We start from the raw sequence: 19308 nt of genomic DNA on the forward strand, positions 1-19308 counted from the left end.
CAATCTCACTCTTGTGAAGAGAGTTTTTTTTTGCTGCAACTGTGTTTCCTGGTAATGCACTATAAATGAAGTGGTTTAAAAAAAAATCTGCATTCACGATCACCTGACGTCTAAAAGTTGATTACAGCAAAAGAAGTATTTTTGAAGTGTCTTCACTGTTATAGGAAATGTGGCAGCCAATTTATACACAGCAAGCTCCCACAAACAGAAATGTGATAACGACCAGATAATCTGTTTTTGTGATGTTGATTGAGGGATAAATATTAACCAGGATACAGGGGATGGTCTGAAAGTCATAACAGCATAGAAGGAGGCCATTCATCCCATCTTCTGTGAAATAGTGCCATGGAAGCTTTTACTCCTAACTCAGAGAGAAGACGATGGTTTAACGCCTCATCTTTAAAGGCAGCACCTCCAACACTGCAGCACTCCCTCAGCATTGTACTGGACTGCCAGCCTTGATTTTTGTGCTCAAGTCCTGGAGTGGAACTTGAACACGGAACCTTCTGAGTAAGAGGCCATGGCTGACACAGATGTTTGAGAAGGCACTATATAAAATTCTTTGCTTTACTCCTTGCACTAGAAACAAACTGAAATTTCATGGGTTATTGATAGCTTACAAAATAAATCAAATGATTGTTTGCACTCTTCAACATGCACCTATTATAACCATGGGGTCTTCCTTGCCTTGCCTACTCTGCACATCCGAGGCATCAACATGACAAATGTATTACAAAACTGGCAAAAAAAAAACAAAACCAGAGATGAGAAAAAAAAAAGAAAAGCTGGGAGAGAATGCGGTGCTCAGAAGTGAAAGGTTCCAGGGGAGTGGTGGAAAACTTTGTAATACTACTAGAAAAACAGTTTGGGCAAGGCAGATAATGGGAAATATAGCCAGTTGGGAAGGCTTCACTAAAGGACTGAGCTGCCCTCCTCCCCAATAAGCCTGGATTGTGTCAGCGACAGGATGTTAATAGGTTCATTGACAACAAAGTTACAGAACTTTGTGCAGGGTAGTCAACGGTCTGGAGGGCATTAAGGAGCAGGGTGGTAATTAATGATCGACCAGCAGTTTCTTTTTTAGATGGTGGGTGGCAGCAGAAGAGGGGTTGGAGGAAGTTAAAGAGAGTAACCCAAGCTGGAGAAAGTGGCCATTTTGGGGGGAAAGAACGCCAATGGAGGCACAGAACAAGAATGTGGGCTCAATAAAGAAACAGTGAAGCCTGGGACTGCAAGAAGGTAGCCTGAGGAGTAATGACAAATGGGTGGCAGAAGGATTGATCCTGAAGAAAAGGGAGCTGAAAAAGGGACTGGCTGGAAGAAAGAGAGGGGTGCAAAGAGCAGAGCTGGACCTAAAGATGACCAAAATGGAAACTGGAATAGAGGACTCAGTGTCCAGAGCTGGAGCCAATATGTGCAAGTGAATGAATGCAAAGACACTTAGACCTTAAAGACCAGTAGCATAAAGCTAGGCATAGCAAGGAAAGTTCTCAGGGAAATGTAACCAGTCGAATATTAGAAGACTTGTTAAGGGAGAAGCCTGCATCAGGGACCAGCAATGGAGAAATGTCCAGCTGAGGAAGCAGCAAAGGAGTGGAGTTTCAGCCTGGAGCAAGCAACATGCCAAGAACACGCAACATCCAGCAATATACTAGCGTTTTTAAATCCAGACTGGTTACTTGATTACTTTTAATTTCTCATGTTTTTGCTTCCTCTTTATAACCTTGGTGATGTTCTGCACTTTGAGCCTTCACTACACCTTTCTCACCCCACTTGGTTTTTGAACAAAAATTCAGCACACCTTAATCAGATGTTTAAACATATTTAACATTTCTAGGAAATAAATATTCCCAAGTATTGTCTAGCTTGGCCAACTAAATACTATCCCACAAAGAACAAAAGGACTAGCATATTGGACTCAAAGTTCACTTATTGCACATAAGCTTATTTAATTTTTGAACCTTTAATGTTTGCAGCTTCTGAGACTGTGGAGGAAGGAAATCGGAATGGGAAGGTAATTTGTATCACACTTGAAGACTACCCACCAGCTAAATGCACAGGGCAAATCCTTGGAAAAAGACTGAAAGCTCAACAGTCAAGGAATGGCAAGGGGCATAAAAAACTTAGAGGTACAGACAAACATGTGCTGTTCTGATGAAGGATTGCATCCAAACCATTAACTACCTTCAACTTTTTCAAAACCCAGTATATCAAATGTGCATTTCCAACAATATCTGGGGGAAAACAATCTATGAACCATTATGTTGTGGGCCAGACTGTTGATGATCTGTCACAAACAAATACAAAACGGGCTCACCTTCACAATCGCACACAGAGGCCAAATCTCTCTCATGCCACTATGAGAAGGAGTGAAGGGAAAAGTTACTTATGCTACTGCACATATAACAACTGGGTTCAGAAAGACATTGGCACAGCCTGAGAGGAGGCTGACTATCTGGAAATGCTACACCCTTTGGGTAGACCAAGAAGAAAAAACATTAAAAGGAGGACCTCTCATGCTCAATAAAAACTGTTTTATTTTGACAGTGACTTAACAATTTATCATGTATGGGATCCCAAGACAAAAAACGTTAATTATGTACACCCAGTACAAGTTAGTACTTTAGTTTCCCAGTTAACAAAACTTTCCTTTTCTAGCCTCAGCCCATCAAGATTCCTCTGCATCCCCATCCTGCGCAGCCTCCTCCCCCATTTATTACTGAACCTTTGTATTCTGGGGGGCTTCTAGCACTGTTCAAACCTTACGTTTGAGAATACTAAAATATCCATTTCCTTAAGCTCAAGTAACAACAAATCATCTAAACGATCTCCAACAGTCTTCTCAAAAGTAAATAATTTGTACAAGCTTGCTTTTAAATAAAAAAAAGTTGAGGATGCAGGCAAACACCATAGGTATCTGACAGCGTGAAAAAGGACACCTCAAAGTCAGTTAAGACCTTCAATTTCAAACACTGCAACTTTTGTAGATTTCCAGAAAGATATTCAGGGGATTTTCAAAAAGCTCCGAGATATTATGTCTCCTTTGGTTTGTACCAGCTTGCAAAAAAAGTCATCTCTGTGACAAAATGTGTCATTATTATTTGAGCATTTTCCAATATTTTTCATCATTTTCTAAATTCCATCTCTCCACATCTAGTATTCCTCAGCTAAAGGAATACAGGAGACCTGTTCTCATGCTCCTGCCAATGTCATTCTTTAAATCAAGTTGTCAGCTTGGCTCAGTTGGCAGTATTTTCAACTATAATCAGATGGTTTGTGATTACAAGCCTCACTACAGGACTTGAGCACATAATCTTAAACTGACCTACCGGTGAAAAATAAAGGTGAATATTGGTGAAGGAAGAAAATCTTGCACAGCTTTTTTGATGTTTGAAAGGATTTTTGGAGTACTTGGCTGTATAAAGCCATTCAAGTGTTCAATCGGAGAGAGATTACTTTTTTGCAAGCTTGTACAAACCAGGTGGCACAGTGGCGCAGTGGTTAGCACCGCAGCCTCACAGCTCCAACGACTCGGGTTCAATTCTGGGTACTGCCTGTGTGGAGTTTGCAAGTTCTCCCTGTGTCTGCGTGGGTTTCCTCCGGGTGCTCCGGTTTCCTCCCACATGCCAAAGACTTGCAGGTTGATAGGTAAATTGGCCATTATAAATTGCCCCTAGTATAGGTAGGTGGTAGGGAAATATAGGGACAGGTGGGGATGTGGTAGGAATATGGGATTAGTGTAGGATTAGTATAAATGGGTGGTTGATGGTCGGCACAGACTTGATGGGCCGAAGGGCCTGTTTCAGTGCTGTATCACTAAACTAAAACAGGCATTACATTGATTCACAGCTTTTTGAAAATTCCTTGACTATTTTTCTGGACGTGCATTTCAGCTGCATTATAGGCCCATTTTGTCCTGATTGACTTTGAGGTGCCAAATTGGCACTATGTCAGATGCCTATGACACTTCAATGTGGCAGTACTGAGAGTGCTGCATTGTCAGAGGTACCATCATTCAGATAAGGCACTAAACGGAGGCCCTGTCTGTTCAGATGGATGTAAAAGATACAGTGGCACTTTTTTTTTGAAGAGAGTGTTTTCCTGGTGGTCTGGCCAACATTCCATAACTCAGCCAACCCCAGGAAAATCAAATCATTCTAGCCATTCATCTCATTGCTGTCTGTGCGGCCCTGCTGTCTGCAAAATAGTTGCTGTGCTTGCTCACTTAACAGTAACCTCAAAAGTAACTCATTGGTTGTAAAGTTCTTTGGGAAGATTGGAGAATGTGAAAGGCACTATACAAATATAAGCTTGTTCTTTCTTCAGTCTCAGAAAGCCTTGCCCAGGGAAAATCGATAGCCAATTTTTCATTCCTCCCTGTGCAGAGCTGACTGTGTTGCCAGTTCTGAGGTACAAGCCTGCTTTGTGGCTCTTCATGGCACAACTTCAATTTGGAACACCAACATGCCATCTTAACAAAGTATTTTTAAAACTTCATGTATTAAACATTCAGTTTAAATTCGACAAAAACCATATGGAGTTAAAAGCTGCATGGGGTGGGATCAATGCCGCGCCATTCTGGACTAATGCACTGTGACAGGGACTGGCAGAAAAAGTCTGACATGTCACTGCTAGATTGCTATCAAGTGGCTTCTAGTGGTGAGTAAACAAGGATGCTCCAACGTCTCAGTGTGTTTATCTCGTGAGCAACCGAGCCACAGAGACTATTAAGGCCCCAGGTTTGATGCCTACTATGCTGAGCGTATCTTAGCAGGAATAGTGGTAGCAGTTCCCTTGGTTAAGGAAGATAACACAAGCCACTAAAATAAAAGCAAAATACTGCGGATGCTGGAAATCTGAAACAAAAACAAGAAATGCTGGAATCACTCAGCAGGTCTGGCAGCATCTGTGGAAAGAGAAGCAGAGTTAACGTTTCGGGTCAGTGACCCTTCTTCAGAACAGATGCTGCCAGACCTGCTGAGTGATTCCAGCATTTCTTGTTTTTGTAACACAAGCCACTCCTCATTTCTTTCCGTCAACACCTGCTGAAACTGTACCTGTGAAGACATCATGTGAACACAGGCTTGCTTGCGACTGAATCACCCAACCACATTTACCATCAAGGATCGCATGTGACTAACAAGCACTTAGAACACCAAGGGCGGTAAGTGCCTGCACAGCCATACTCCAGTAAGCAATCAATATCCTTAGGGCATTGCAGAAACATGGCAAAAGGCAAGTGAGGCTGACCAAAAGCATTCTCTAAAAGGTGAGAAACCAGTCTGTCCTCAATGTGTTTGATAGCAGACATACAAAGGAAACTTGCGTATTTTTGGGGGGGGGGGGGGGGGAGGGAAGTGCTCTAAGATTGGCTAATTTGCATTCTCCATTATACTCTGTTAAAACCAGGGTGAACCTAGTACAGAAACTCAGTGGTAAGTCATAGGGGACTACAGTCAGAATACTACGCACCGCAACAGTGGCCCTCGGCTACATTGCTACAGAATACTCTCCCTCCTGCTCCTCAGCCACCAGAAAAACATTGTAGATGAGCAGCTAAATGCCGCCACGGGGACAGTGTTAGAGATGCTCAAGTCCACTCTAACTGAGCAGCTCCCAGTTCTGTCCTACATTGCCATTCACCACAACACCACTGTGCTCGGAGATGGAAAAAGTCATTACCAACTTCCCATTCACGAGCACTTAAAAAATCCCACCGTGTTTAAAACCATGCCAGCCATTCTAGGAAACAGCAGTTAAATTCATGCAGCTGGTATAAACCAACTATCCAGATGGACTGAACAGTGGGACTCATGCAGCATAAAAAAAAACTGATCATTGACTCAACAGCAAAAGGTCCCTGGTGTCAACCTCCTTCAAAGACAGTGGACAGTGCTCACCCGAATCTGCACAGGGTATTGTCAATGTGGCCACCTGCTCCATAAGTGCAAGATGAGGTATGGCCCAAAGTGCAATTGTGGCCTCGTGTCCCACACCGTGGAACACATCAAATCAACCTGCCCAATAAGATGTGTTTCAGGAGGTACCTCATTCCCCCCACTTGCCGTCTCAGGAGGCCATCGAATGGATGGCCAAAATAGACATCCCATTATAAAGCATTCCTATCTGATGAAAGTTGGAGTATATACAAACCATGTGAGCCCCTAAATTAGTGAATAAATACATTCAGTAAATGCCGGTTTCTGGGGATCAGGCAATATAAACAAGCATTAGAAATGTGAAAGAAAGACAAAAAATAGCAGTAGATCATACGACCCTTAGAGCCTGCTCTGCCATTCAATAAGATCATCGTTGAACTTCGACATTAAAATGTTTCCCTTAATTAAGAAGTCTTACAATAATTAGAATAACTTCCATAGAATAATTTCTGTAAATTAAATACAAGATTATATTTTTCACACATTTACACAGGAGGAATTTCTTTTCAGTGATAGATACCAGGCCTAAACTTAATACTTATTCTTTTCACATTGTTTTTTTTTGGGATGTGGGCGTTGCTGGCTCAGCCAGCATTTATTGCCCATCCCTAATTGTCCATGAACTGAATGGCTTGCTAGGCCATTTCAGAGGGCATTTAAGAGTCAACCACATTGCTGTGGGTCTGGAGTCACATGTAGGCCAGACCAGTTAAGGACGGCAGATTTCCTTCCCTAAAAGGACATTAGTGAACCACATGGGTTTGAACAACAATCGACAATGGTTTCATGGTCACCATTAGACTAGCTTTTTTTTTTTGTTTAATTCTAGATTTATTGATTGGATTCAAATTTCACCATCTACTGTGGGACTCAATCCCAGGTCCCCATGGCATTAGCCTGGGCTCTGGATTACTAGTCCAGTGACATTACCACTACACCACCGCCTTCCCAGCAAGGGACTTCATCTGGCTCTTGATTAGGTAGATCAAAAAGTGTAACATCCGCAACCCACCATTTAGCATGTGGAAAATTTGATTCTCATGATGTTACCATCCTGTACCTCATTCCTTGGCATCCATTATTGCAATCTGTAAATCATAGCAATCAATCACTCAAATGAATTACAACCTGTGACTTATTCCTGACTCTCCATTATTCTACATATAAACCATGAGAACCCCTCAATTAGATTCCACTAAATAACTCACCAATATTATTTATTCTACATACAAGCCTTCTGACTCCTTGATTAGATTACCCCCCAACTCATTTCTAAGTATTCATTACGTGGCATTCATTACAACCTGCTTTTATGAAGGGAACAAAAATAGCCAATCTTAGCAATGTAATACATGCAACTGAAACTTGAAGGAACCCTGCACCTTGGATTTATCTAATTAAAAATAAAATGATTTAAACAATTTCTTCGAGTTTTCCAATCCATGAAGACTGAACCACATGCAGGAAGGTGAAACTGGTCATGATAAAAATAAAATGGAGCTGATTAGTCCAGACCAAAACAAGTAGTACAGGTGATGGAGCAGATTATAAAAAGATACTGACACGGAAACACTGAAAACATGCAACGGTAAAGAATTATGAAAGAAAGACGTCACTTGTGTCACTGTTGTAGAATCTGGACCGCCACACTCAGTTGTGGATAGTTTAATACAAATCTGAAGGGCCGAATGGCCTACTCCTGTTCCTATGTCTTATGCTTCTATGTTCCACCATTACAGGTCAAATTTACTTGAAGGTTTCACTTGAATATATATAGTGGTTTCCATTGGCAAGTACACTTCTGAACAATGTGGGTGTGTCATTTTTTTTTTTGAACACAGCACTACTACATATCAAATCAACTCTAAAATTAGCTATAATCAAATAACTCACCCAAATTTGAAACAGTGCCACTGTAAATTAGGTGCTGTCTAGGAGTGGTTTATGATAAAATTGCCATGAACTTCTGACAATTGAATCAGGAAACAGACTATAAACAGAAAGCCCATGATATCAATCCCCATAACACATATGCAGAGGCACAGGCCCGACTGGCAAATTTCACATTAAAAATAAGAGGTTCATGGATAGTTGCCCTCTTCAGCATGTCCATAAAAGATTATTTGCACTAATTCATCCTGTGGTTCAATACTTGAAGCCTGCATTGCGCTACCCAGATCTCAGTGGGATAGATGCACACTTCAGCAACAAAACGTCAATTTTTTTTTTTAACTCAAACTTGTAAAGATTCTTTACCCCCTTTGAACTAAGTCATAACAATGCCAGGGTTATGCACTATAAAGAACTTGCTAAGAAATCTACATACAATCGCACAATGCACGTGTACATCATCCTGTATAGCCTATGAAGTTTATTAGGACTCAGTCATACTAGTTTTCTGTTAAATACATATTGGTTCAAATATTAAGTAGTGGGCTTCTTTAACTATCTCAAGGTATACGGCACCAAGTGCAATGTACCATTCAGAAGACATTCTACAAACAAAATGCCACATTTTCAGGATCTGATCATTGGGTTTGTGAAGGGGGCAGTAAGTAGGGTTTGTACCAGACTCCAGTACTGAGGGAGGGAAAAAGTTGAAGGTGACATAGGGCAAACGCAGAGAATTAAAATTATCCTCTAGCATAATAGTACCATGCATCCACTACAGTTATTTTTCTGTTCCATCTGCTATGGAATGTACCCTGAAATTTGGCAAGCACATTTCATTGCCTGAAGATTGTGAATCAGGATGGAGACAGGCACAAGCCTGGGAAGAATCTGAACGGGGATAAAGCTCTCTTGCAGAACATTGGAGCAGGTTGGATCAGCAGATGAATCTTCATTACAATTAATATGGCAATAAAAGGAAACATTGAAGGTACAACAGATCGTAATTTCCGATTTACAGCAACCATCTACAAGCAGTCTGAAAAAGTTGATTTTACACCAGATACACAGTGGTCATTTTGTCTATTATTCATACCTCAGGTTATGTTCATTGATGCCTCATTTGTGGTTTTATCAGAATGCACTATACTATAGGAAGCCTAAGGGAAAGTCTGTGTTTCTTTGGTTTGTTATAAAATTCCTTCTTATATTATTTGGCCAATTTCAGGTCAATTTCATACCACATGAAATCAATCCAAAGCTGTACCAGCCATTCACACTTGTTTTTTTATAGCTCTTGACAACAAGAAGCCACAAAGATTGTAATACCCAGGTACAGATTAAAGGCTTAAGAGGCAAATGATAATGCTTTCTGTAGGCTACATCTCAGTTCTTTCTCCACCTCCAGTCGAAAGTTGGACGTCACTTTAATGACAACTGAAAGCTGAGGTGCATTTCCAAACATCAAACACAAGTGCAAAACAACTGATTTAGTTTATATGGAAATATATGGAAGCAAAAATTGATTCGCAGAACAGCAGTAAAAATTTAGCTATACTGAATTTGATTAATTCTGTCACTGTAAATTAGTGGTTCTAACTTTGAGTGCATTATGAGAAATAGCATGCAAGGGAGAAAGAAAATGGTCGAATGAGAAAAATACATACTGTAAGCTAAATGAAAAGGGCCTCAATTATCCAATACCTTCAACAGGACAAATAGCTCAAGAAATACTGCAGCGAAAATACCTGCTACTGAATTAGCTCCATTTGTGGGCCAACCACTTGTTCACTATTTGAGACAAAGACCCATTAAAGTTATAAGTGGAACAATTCTGTAACTTGGGTTTCCTTTCAAGATAAAAGGCACAGATCTCTAATTATTTTGGTACCCCTTATATTTTAGGGATGAAAATTTGACTTTCCTTCCACGAGTGCAAGTTGCATTGGCACACCAACTGCATGCTGGGTAAACTGCAGCTGGAAGCCTCGTGCCACCAGTAAGAGCAGACGCTAGCTTTGCTCTTAATTAATCACATGTCACAATCCTGCTACTCATGCATTTTGCCTTGGAGCACAGTCTCAACCTACGTGTTAACAGTATAGCTACGCACACTATGTGAAATATAATTACACACACACGCAATACTATGTCCTGCCTCAAATTTGCTCATACTTTGATAAGCCCCGTAATGTGCCATCATCAGACAAGCTCAATATCATTCTTCTGATCCTTATGTCCAAATCATTTATATGAACGGAAAACAAAAAAAAATTGCAGCAGACAACCCTGGAGCACACTACTACCCAGAACTAACATTTTACTTATCCTTACTTTTTTTTTCTGTACATATGTCTTCATTTCCACAACCATTTAGTACCTTGCCAAAAGCCTTCTGAAAATCCACACACCCATCCATTGCATTACTTTTTTCTTGACTAATTTCACTGAAAATTCAATTTGATTCGTCAAGCACAACATACCTTATACAAAACCATGCTGTTAATAACATGCTTTTCTAGGCCTTCATGAATTGCAAAGGATTAGCTAGAATATATGGCACAGAAAAAGGCCATTCAGCCCAACGAGTAACTCCTGCATTTATGCTCGACTAGTGCCTCCTCTCATCTTTCCTCATCTAAATCTATCATAACCCTCTATTCCCTTCTCCCTCATACACATCTCGAGCTTCCCCTTAAATGCATCTGATATTATTCACTTCAACCATTCCCTGTGGTAGCGCGTTCCACATTCTCACCACTCTTGGGTGAAGAATTTTCTTCTGAACTTTCAATTGGATTCCATATCGCATTTGGATGGTCTCTAGTTATGTTCTTCCCCACAAGTGGAAACATTCTCTCTGTATATACTCCATCAAGCCTTTCATAATTTTGAAGATGTCTATTCGGTCACCCTTCAGCCTCTTTTTTCAGAAGAGATTCATCCTGTTCATCCTCTCCTGATATGTATACCCACGCATTTCTGGTATTGTCCTTGTAAATCTTCTCTGCACCCTCTCCAGTGCCTCTATATTATTTTTATAATCATGGCGACCAGAACTGCATGCAGAGTTCGATAAGTGTGGTCGAAGCAAGGTTCCATATAGGCCGAGCATAACTTCCCTACTTTTCAATTCTATCCCACTAAAAATAAAGCCTAGTGCTTAGTTTGCTTCTTTTAAGGTCTTGCTAGCCTGTGGTGCAACTTGTATTGATTGGTGCATTTGTACTCCGCGATCCCTTTCTTCCTCTACCCCACCTAGACTCGCATCTTCCAAGTAATAAGTGACATCCGTATTGTTCCTACCAAAATTCTTCCTACTGTACATTTATCTGTGCTGAACTTCAGTTATTTGTCCATTCTGCAAGTTTATTAATGTCCTCCTGTAATTTGTTGCAGTCCACTTCAATATTGACTATCCCCCTCATTTTGGGGTCATCAGCAAATTTAGAAATTGTGTTTTTGATTCCAAAGTCCAAATCATTAATGTCAATTGTGAACAGCAGTTGTCCCAGCACTGATCCTTGTGTAACACCACTTTCAACCTTCTAACACTATGAATAACTATCCTTTACTCTCATTGTGTTTTGTCTTGAAGCCAGCTAGCAATCCATTCGGCCACTTGTCCCGACTCTGCGTTCTCTGACCTTATTCATTAGTCGATTATGTTGCACCCTGTTATATAAGCTCAGCATTTACCCATAACTGAGACAAGAGCAACTGGCCGAACCTTCTGGCTTCTCTTTTTGGAACAATAGCATAACATTTGCTACTCTCCCAGTACTTGCGTCACAATTTCCATGTCACAGGTTCTACCTACTGTCTGATGGAACACACAAAAGAACTTCAGTTGAAGTTGTCACCCTGTCATGCAATGGAACCATCACCACCATGACATTCACGAGACCAGTGAAATTCTACTACTGTTTGAAATGTTTTAGCACCCCAATCCCTTTTAATGCACAAATAATTTAATATATAGAATGGCATTTAAGTTATTGAAATTCTATAACACAAGCCCATTCACAGCATATACACAACCACTGGTGCAAATTATAAACGGAGTTCTTGAATTCAAATTCAGCTCCTTAATTGAATCTAGACAAAATGGTCTCGATACAAACTTTTTTCTGTTTCTCAAACACTGATTATTACCATAATGTCTGCTCCTTTCTCCCAATTTCACCTCTACTTTCCTTAAACTAATGGCTCATGCTGCAACTTTCCTGCATTCCAGTACCTAAGTGGCTATGTGTGATCATGGATGGCAAGTATCAGCAGACTATTGTTCTAAAATTCCCAGTAAAGTCCAACCTTCACCCAATAGTAACATAAATAAGCCCTTCCAGATGGGAAAAGCAATCAGTAACAGGACTCCTTGATTTCCCTAGCTTGGAAACATTAAGACACTATCCTCAATCCTGACTACGGTCACCGAAGTGGAAAAAAACCCACAAAAAGTAATTCTAAGATTCCTACTATCAATTTGTCAAAAGGAAAAGCAGCACTTTGGTAGAAAGCAAACAGCCTGTTTGTGTACAATGGACCATTTCTCATATGGGTTTCAAAGTGGGTGAATTCCTCAATTTGAGAACCAAATTCCAACAATGTGAAACAAATAAGCACCATGCATTTTAAGCCCAAACCCAAAAAAGCCATTACTCCACCAACTCCACTTTCTATAACTGCCATGCTTGAGGTAAAAGTGAGGCTGCGAAACTGAATTATGGAGATAGTCATTTAGCGGACTTGTGACAAATGAACAATGGACTGAAATTGCTCAAGATTATTTCACTTAGGACTGTGGCAGAGGAACATAGGAACGGGAGTAGGTCATTTAGCCTCTCAAGCATTCAATGCGATCATGGCTGATCTGCGATCCCGGATATGATATCCCTGGGGGAGGCAGTGGTGTAGTGCTAATGTCACTGGACTAGTAATCCAGAGCCCAGGCTGATGATCTGGGGATATGGGTTCGAATCCCACCAGGGCAGATGATGGAATTTGAATTCAGTTAATAAATCTGGAATTAAAAGCTAGTCTAATGGTGACCATGAAACCATTGTAAAAACCCATCTGGTTCACTAATATCCTTTAGGGAAGGATATCTGCTGACTTTACATGGTCTGACCTACTTGTGACTCCAGACCCACAGCAATGTGGTTGACTCCTAAATGCTCTCTGAAATGACCTAGCAACCCACTCAGTTCATGGGCAATTAGGGATGGGCAATAAGTGCTGTACTCGCCAGCAACGCCCACATCCCACAAACGAATAAAAAAAAGCTTTGATTAAAGAAAATCTATTGACCTCCGATTTAAAATTTACAATTGATCCAGCACAACTGCCATTTGTGGAAGCGTGTTCTGAACTTGTACCGCTCTCTATTTAAAAGTGTTTCCTAATTTCACTCCTGAAAGATCTGGCTCTAATTTTTAAGACTATATTTGCAGTGCTAGACTCTCCAACAATCAGAAATAGTTTCTATCTGTTCCCCTTAATAGCTTGAAAACTTAAATCAAATCACTCCTTAACCTTCTAAATTCCAGGGAATACAACCCGAGTTTGTGTAATCTCTCATAAATTAACCCTTGGAGTCCAGGTACCAGTGTGATATAAATCTCATTTCAACACTCCCCTCTGCTCTCATGCTCACATCTCTGTCCTGGGATTGCTGCAGTGTTCCAGTGAACATCAACGTAATCTCGAGGAACAGCATCTCATCTACCGATTAGGCACACTACAGCCTGCCGGATTGAACATTGAGTTCAATAATTTCAGAGCATGACAACCCCCCATTTTACTTACATTTTTGGTTATTTTTTCTTTTTTATACATTTTTTACAATTTTTTTTTTTGCATTTATTTCATTTCATCTTATTAGTTTGTTCAGTTTGCTTACCCACTGTTTTTTTTCAGGTTTGCACTTGCTGCTGTTCAATATTCAGTCCGTTAACACCTTATCTGTACTAATGCTTTGTCTTTCAACACATCATTAACATATTGTTTGCCTTTGCTCCATGACCTTTTGGTCAGCGATGTGGCCTTGTCCAATCTACACCTTCTCCTTTGTTATCTCTTGTCCCACCCCCACCTCACTTGCTTTTAACCTGTGACATTTCTAATATTTGTCAGTTCCGAAGAAGGGTCACTGACCCGAAACGTTAACTCTGCTTCTCTTTCCACAGATGCTGTCAGACCTGCTGAGTGGTTCCAGAATTTCTTGTTTTTATTTCAGATTTCCAGCATCCGCAGTATTTTGCTTTTATGATATAAATCTATGCTGCACTCCAAGGCCATTAGATCCTTCCCAAGGTGTGGTGTCCAGAACTGCTCACACTACTCCAAAGCTTTGTATAGCTGAAGCACGACTTCTACCCCCTTGTATTCCAGTCTTGTAGATATAAAGATCAGACTTTCCGAATATTTTCAGTACATGTTCATGACACTTTAATCTATGTACCTAGACTCCAAGTTTCCTTGGACCTCCACTGTTGCTAGCTTTTTCACCACTGTTCTATCCTTCTTCGGTCCAAAGTGGATGATCTCAAATTTGCATACATTGAAATCCATTTACCACAGTTTTGCCTATTCACTTAGTCTATTAATATCATTGTAATTTTAAGCTTCTATCTACACTGCTTACAATGCCTCTTACTTTTGTCATCAGCAAGAGAAGAAATCCATCTTCCTTCCAAAAAAATTAGTAAACAGCCCTCGGCCAAAGCGCTACCTCGAATTTGATTGAGAATTTGCTCAGGGATTGCTGAACATTTCATGGAGTAAAGTAAAATCTCAGCATCATCCCAGATACCTCAGCAAACAGATATACTGCCCAGTGCAATACTGAGCCACACACACCTTTGTCCTTGTTTTGTACTGAATTACTTGATCTCAGAAGGTAGATGGGGGGTGGGGGAGGGAGGTACAGGGTGCATTAATTGGAGTGGCAGGTGAAGTGAAAAGTAAGGAATCCAACTCCCGATGACTGACCATCGACCGCACCAAGAAATGCGTGAGAAGATTATACTTAGTAAGAGCAGGATGAAACTCAACTCTGATGCATCTGGAGTAAAATATTCCATGAATACTCCCCGTCAAGGCACATGCATGATAGAACATATTTTTAACATGGACATCTACACAGATTTTATCAGCTCACCCAATCCATTTACATCACCCTCTTTAAATGGGGCACAATGAAAAATCATTGAAGTGATATCAGGGCTTAGAGTTAAATTGATAAGATGGGATAAACTTGGCTTGCATTCCCTTAAGCTGAGACGGTTTAGGTGTGATCGAGTTGAAGTGTTTAAAATGAAGAAGAGTTTTGATAGAGTAGATAGTTTTCTCTGGTGGGGGAAGCCAGAACAAGAGCACATCATCTTGAAGAACAGAGCTAGGTCATTTCAAAGTGAAATCATGATGGACATTTCTACACAAAGTGCAGTGGAAATGGATCACTGTCCCCTAAAAGGCTGTGGATGCTGAGTCAATTAAAAATTTCAAGTTCAACATGGACAGTTTTGTTAGATATGATGATTAAGGGATGCTGAGAACTTGTTAATTATCAATCACAAACTGTGATCCTGTACACACACAAGTGGGTGCAAAAGAAACAGAAGAGATGACCCTAACATGTACCGTTGAACATCTTAACTTTCTTCAGCTAGTTTGTTTTCCCTCACATGAATACCCATTTGGTGAACAGATGCTTAAGGTTGTTTTGAACTTAATATATTCTTAAAACTAAAAGCAAAAATTACCTTCTCAGCAAATTTTCTTCTGAGTTTTCTTCAGGCATTTCTTGGTTTAAGGCCTCTTGTGAAACATTCGATATTCTGTTTGATGTTGGTTGACTATACACCCGCTCCCAATGTCCTGTCTCGTTGTTAAACGTTAGACCCATTGTACGTTCCCCTTGCTGGCCAGAACCATGACGGGCAAATCTGCCTTCTGAGCCACTCAATCCATGAGCCCTACCCATAATCCCTCTACTCGGTGGGGTTGGGGATTGGCTGCTACCCTGCCCTAGTGGTTCATAATTGTTTGGCACATGCCAAGAGCTGCTCTCATTGGATGAAAAAAGTTGTGTGGTCCGTTCCCATCGCTGAGTGTCATGGTTAAAAGTCAAAAGGTTATGGCAGGCTCGGCAACGGCTAAGATGTCCACCTGATGAATTGGAAGTGTTTTCACCATTTTGCTGCGATGGCCCCGCCCTATTAGGTTCTATATTATTATTTAGGATCTCCTGCACCTGTTGGGATTGATTGGACTCGCTACTAACTCGCTGATCCACGTCCTGGAAGTTGTCCATCTCCATGAAATAGCGACTCAGGTTGCACTGGAGGACATTCCTGACAGAGGGCTGGTTGTTCGGTCTCTCCTCGCCTGTGCTGCTGTTAACACCAGTGTTCACACTACTGCTTGTGCCGGGGCTCGAGACACTGCTCCCCTCAGAGGCTAATGTGTAAACAGGTTGAGCGTTTGTCTCCTGCTGTCTCAGCACCGATAATAAGCTTACAGATGATGCACTAGTTCTAGGAGGTGGCATACTTTCCAACTCAGACCTTGGCGATATGTTCAGCATTGTTCTTGTCCAATCAGACCCACTTAATCTTGAACTCTGTTCCCTGTATCCTGGGGTGGAGTTAGATTGTTGAAATCCATCTGAATGGTATGCTGTGTGCCCTAATAAGCCCCTCCTGCTAGTGGCTGCAGATAAATTTCGGAGAGAATTGCCAGAGTTTTCATAGTTTACAGTACTGAATGCAGAAGGGCGGTCGGGAATATGAGGGTCAGGCTGGGATAAGGGCCTTTCTGGAGGAATGCGAGGCTCAGTCCTTGCAGATGTAGAGGTGGTGGCTGTAGAGGATGTTGAAGGCGTACTGTCTTCGCTGGGTACAGAAGAGGACGACGACCTTAGGGCAGAACAACGACTACAAAAACAAACCAATCCCATGTGGTGGACACACTCCTGTACAGGATAGCTGAAGCGGTCACGAAGCACAGCATATACCGAAGTCCTACCACTTTCACCTGCTGGCAAGGTGCTCTCCTCACTCTGGCTCTGATCTCCAGTCGTCGTACCAGATGACCGTGAGGACAACATGTGCAGAAAGTTGTGCAGCAGTGGTGTTCTACGGACAGGCTGAGATTGGAGGAAAGATCGCTGACGATATTGAGGAGTCTCTACGTTATCCAATGGAACTTCACCATCATCATCATTCTGGGGGGAAAAAAAATTAAAATACATAAAGCTGTAGAATCCAATGCGTCTCTTCTCGTCAAGAATTCTCTATCCCAAACTGAACACCCACCTTTAATTGCATTCCCACTTCACTTTATTTTGAGAGAGAGAATAATGGGAGGATTATTGAAAAAGGAAGGGAGATCACCAGGACATAGTTAGTGGCAACATTCCACGTGCATTTGTGCCTGTAGTGTAACTACTAGGCAACCAGACTCCATGGCCTAGAAACAGGCCTCCTCATAAAACCCATGTCTAGAGTGGAAGCCATGCTTCACTGCCAATTCCCTGTCCCAAAGTACCCTCAAATATAGCTCCCTAAAACACTTTTTATTACTAGTAATCCTGCCAACCTGGAAAGGAGCTAGAGTAACCCAGATGATCACCTGGGCACATGGATTAACAGGAAACTCTCAGAAACATCAAGCACATTCGGAAATACCAACAGTATCACCAGACTATGAACCAGATTGAGCTCTGCTAACAGTTTGCCAACAAACATCACCTCACTCAACATTTGCTATCTTTGAGTTAAAATTTTAACTCCAGAACAATTACTCAAAATATTTATCATGACCCACCGGAACTCGATCACCACATCCTAAAAGAACCCTTCCGAAATACCTCCACCCTGTCCGTAATGCTCACTTGCATGTCAACAGACACACAAAACTGAAAAGGGGGCCTAGGAACACCACATAGTTGATGAGGAATTGTCAAAAGTGTGGACGTAAATCCTCATGACCATCATGTGCACAGCAGGATGCAGGAAGGCCAACTTAAAATTATTCACGGCATACACCACATATCTTAGTAATTTTAAAATCCATCCAAGGGACTGTTGCAACATTTGCCCGCTTAGCATGCATTCTAGTCATGCCCCATCAATCCATGAAGCCCTGATCAGCCTCAAAAAGCGCAAGAAACATTTCCCAGGTCTCATGCTTGATGGATCTCTGCAATGAACAGGAAACACTAAAATAAGAACAGAAAATGCTGGAAATACTCAGCCGGTCTGGCAGTATCTGTGTAGAGAGAAACAGCGTTAACATTTCAGATCAGTGACTGTTCTGAAAAAAGGACCGACTTGAAACGTTAACTGTTTCTCTCTCCACAGATACTGTCAGACCTGCTGGGTATTTCCAGCATTTTCTTTATTTCAGATTTCTAGTATGCGCAGTATTTTGCCTTTGTAGGAGAGGAAACCCTGTCCACACAGTCTAGCACAAGTCTCCCATCTGTACAAAGGTGCACCTCCTTCTTCCCAACCAAACTCTGGGGATGAAATATCTATGGAGCACAATCAGTTGTTACTTTCAATGTATAGTTGAGTCAGTTCCAGGCTGTTCGCAGTCTGTCCCTGGCTGCTTAAACTAATTTTCCCACCTCAACAATAACTGCACGCACCTTCATGAAGGACACACAACTATAGAGTCTGAGAACATCAGCCCCAAACATTGAACCAAATGCTTGCTGCTGAAACTAAAATTCCAATGTATCCACTTGCCAGCACGATGCAAATATTTTCAGTAAATTCTCAAGTATCCATACTACTGTAAATGCTCCCTTTTTGAAAATAAAAATCCAGCTGGGTTACTTCAGAAGTATTCGGAAGTTATTTACAGCAAACAAATTGTTTTATTATACAGTCCCATCATCATATCCATAGTCACCCAATACTTGTAAATTGAAATCCTATGGTAGAAGCAAATGGAACTCCTTTATATAAATATATATTTATGGATCCAAGATATTTATTCACACACACACACCACAATCATGATACACCAACAGTGCAGTTGGATTCCGTAAAACACAAATTCTGGCTGTGCACAAATGATTTTCAACAAAACACAAATATGAACCAGTGAGAGTATAGATATTTTCAACTTAAAATAAGAGAGGCTCCACATCACCAATTAAGACAGCAACACTGAGCTGTAATATTGTCCTGATATATTTGAGAAAATCATACAAAACTTATAATGAAATGTGATAAAAACAGGAAAACTCAAGACACGTTTTGCGATAATACAATGTTACTTTGTTGCACCTTTCCCAAATTCTCCTAATTCTGAGGGCCCTTCCCCATCTCCTCCACTTGTGTGTGTTTCAATCTCATCTAATTTCTCACTTCCGATTCTCTTGCTCTAGTGCTTCATTCCTCTCTACTATCTCCCCTCTTTCTTCCTATCTGTCCTTTCCATTTTCTTTCATCTACTTGTTCTT

The 19308-nt window shown here is 41.0% G+C and overlaps 1 protein-coding gene across 5 annotated transcripts in view; it reads right to left on the reverse strand.

The window, feature by feature from the left end:
- The window catches only part of LOC137376960 (activating molecule in BECN1-regulated autophagy protein 1-like), a 577540-nt gene that overhangs the window by 515213 nt on the left and 43019 nt on the right, over positions 1–19308 (reverse strand). For all 5 annotated transcript variants that reach the window (XM_068045969.1, XM_068045971.1, XM_068045970.1 and 2 more), the window contains one exon: positions 15596–17058. In XM_068045969.1, coding sequence (XP_067902070.1) covers positions 15596–17058 — 1463 coding nt within the window. The remainder of the gene's footprint in view (positions 1–15595; positions 17059–19308) is intronic.

Source organism: Heterodontus francisci, chromosome 14 (genome assembly GCF_036365525.1).
Source record: "Heterodontus francisci isolate sHetFra1 chromosome 14, sHetFra1.hap1, whole genome shotgun sequence".
NCBI lineage: Eukaryota > Metazoa > Chordata > Chondrichthyes > Heterodontiformes > Heterodontidae > Heterodontus > Heterodontus francisci.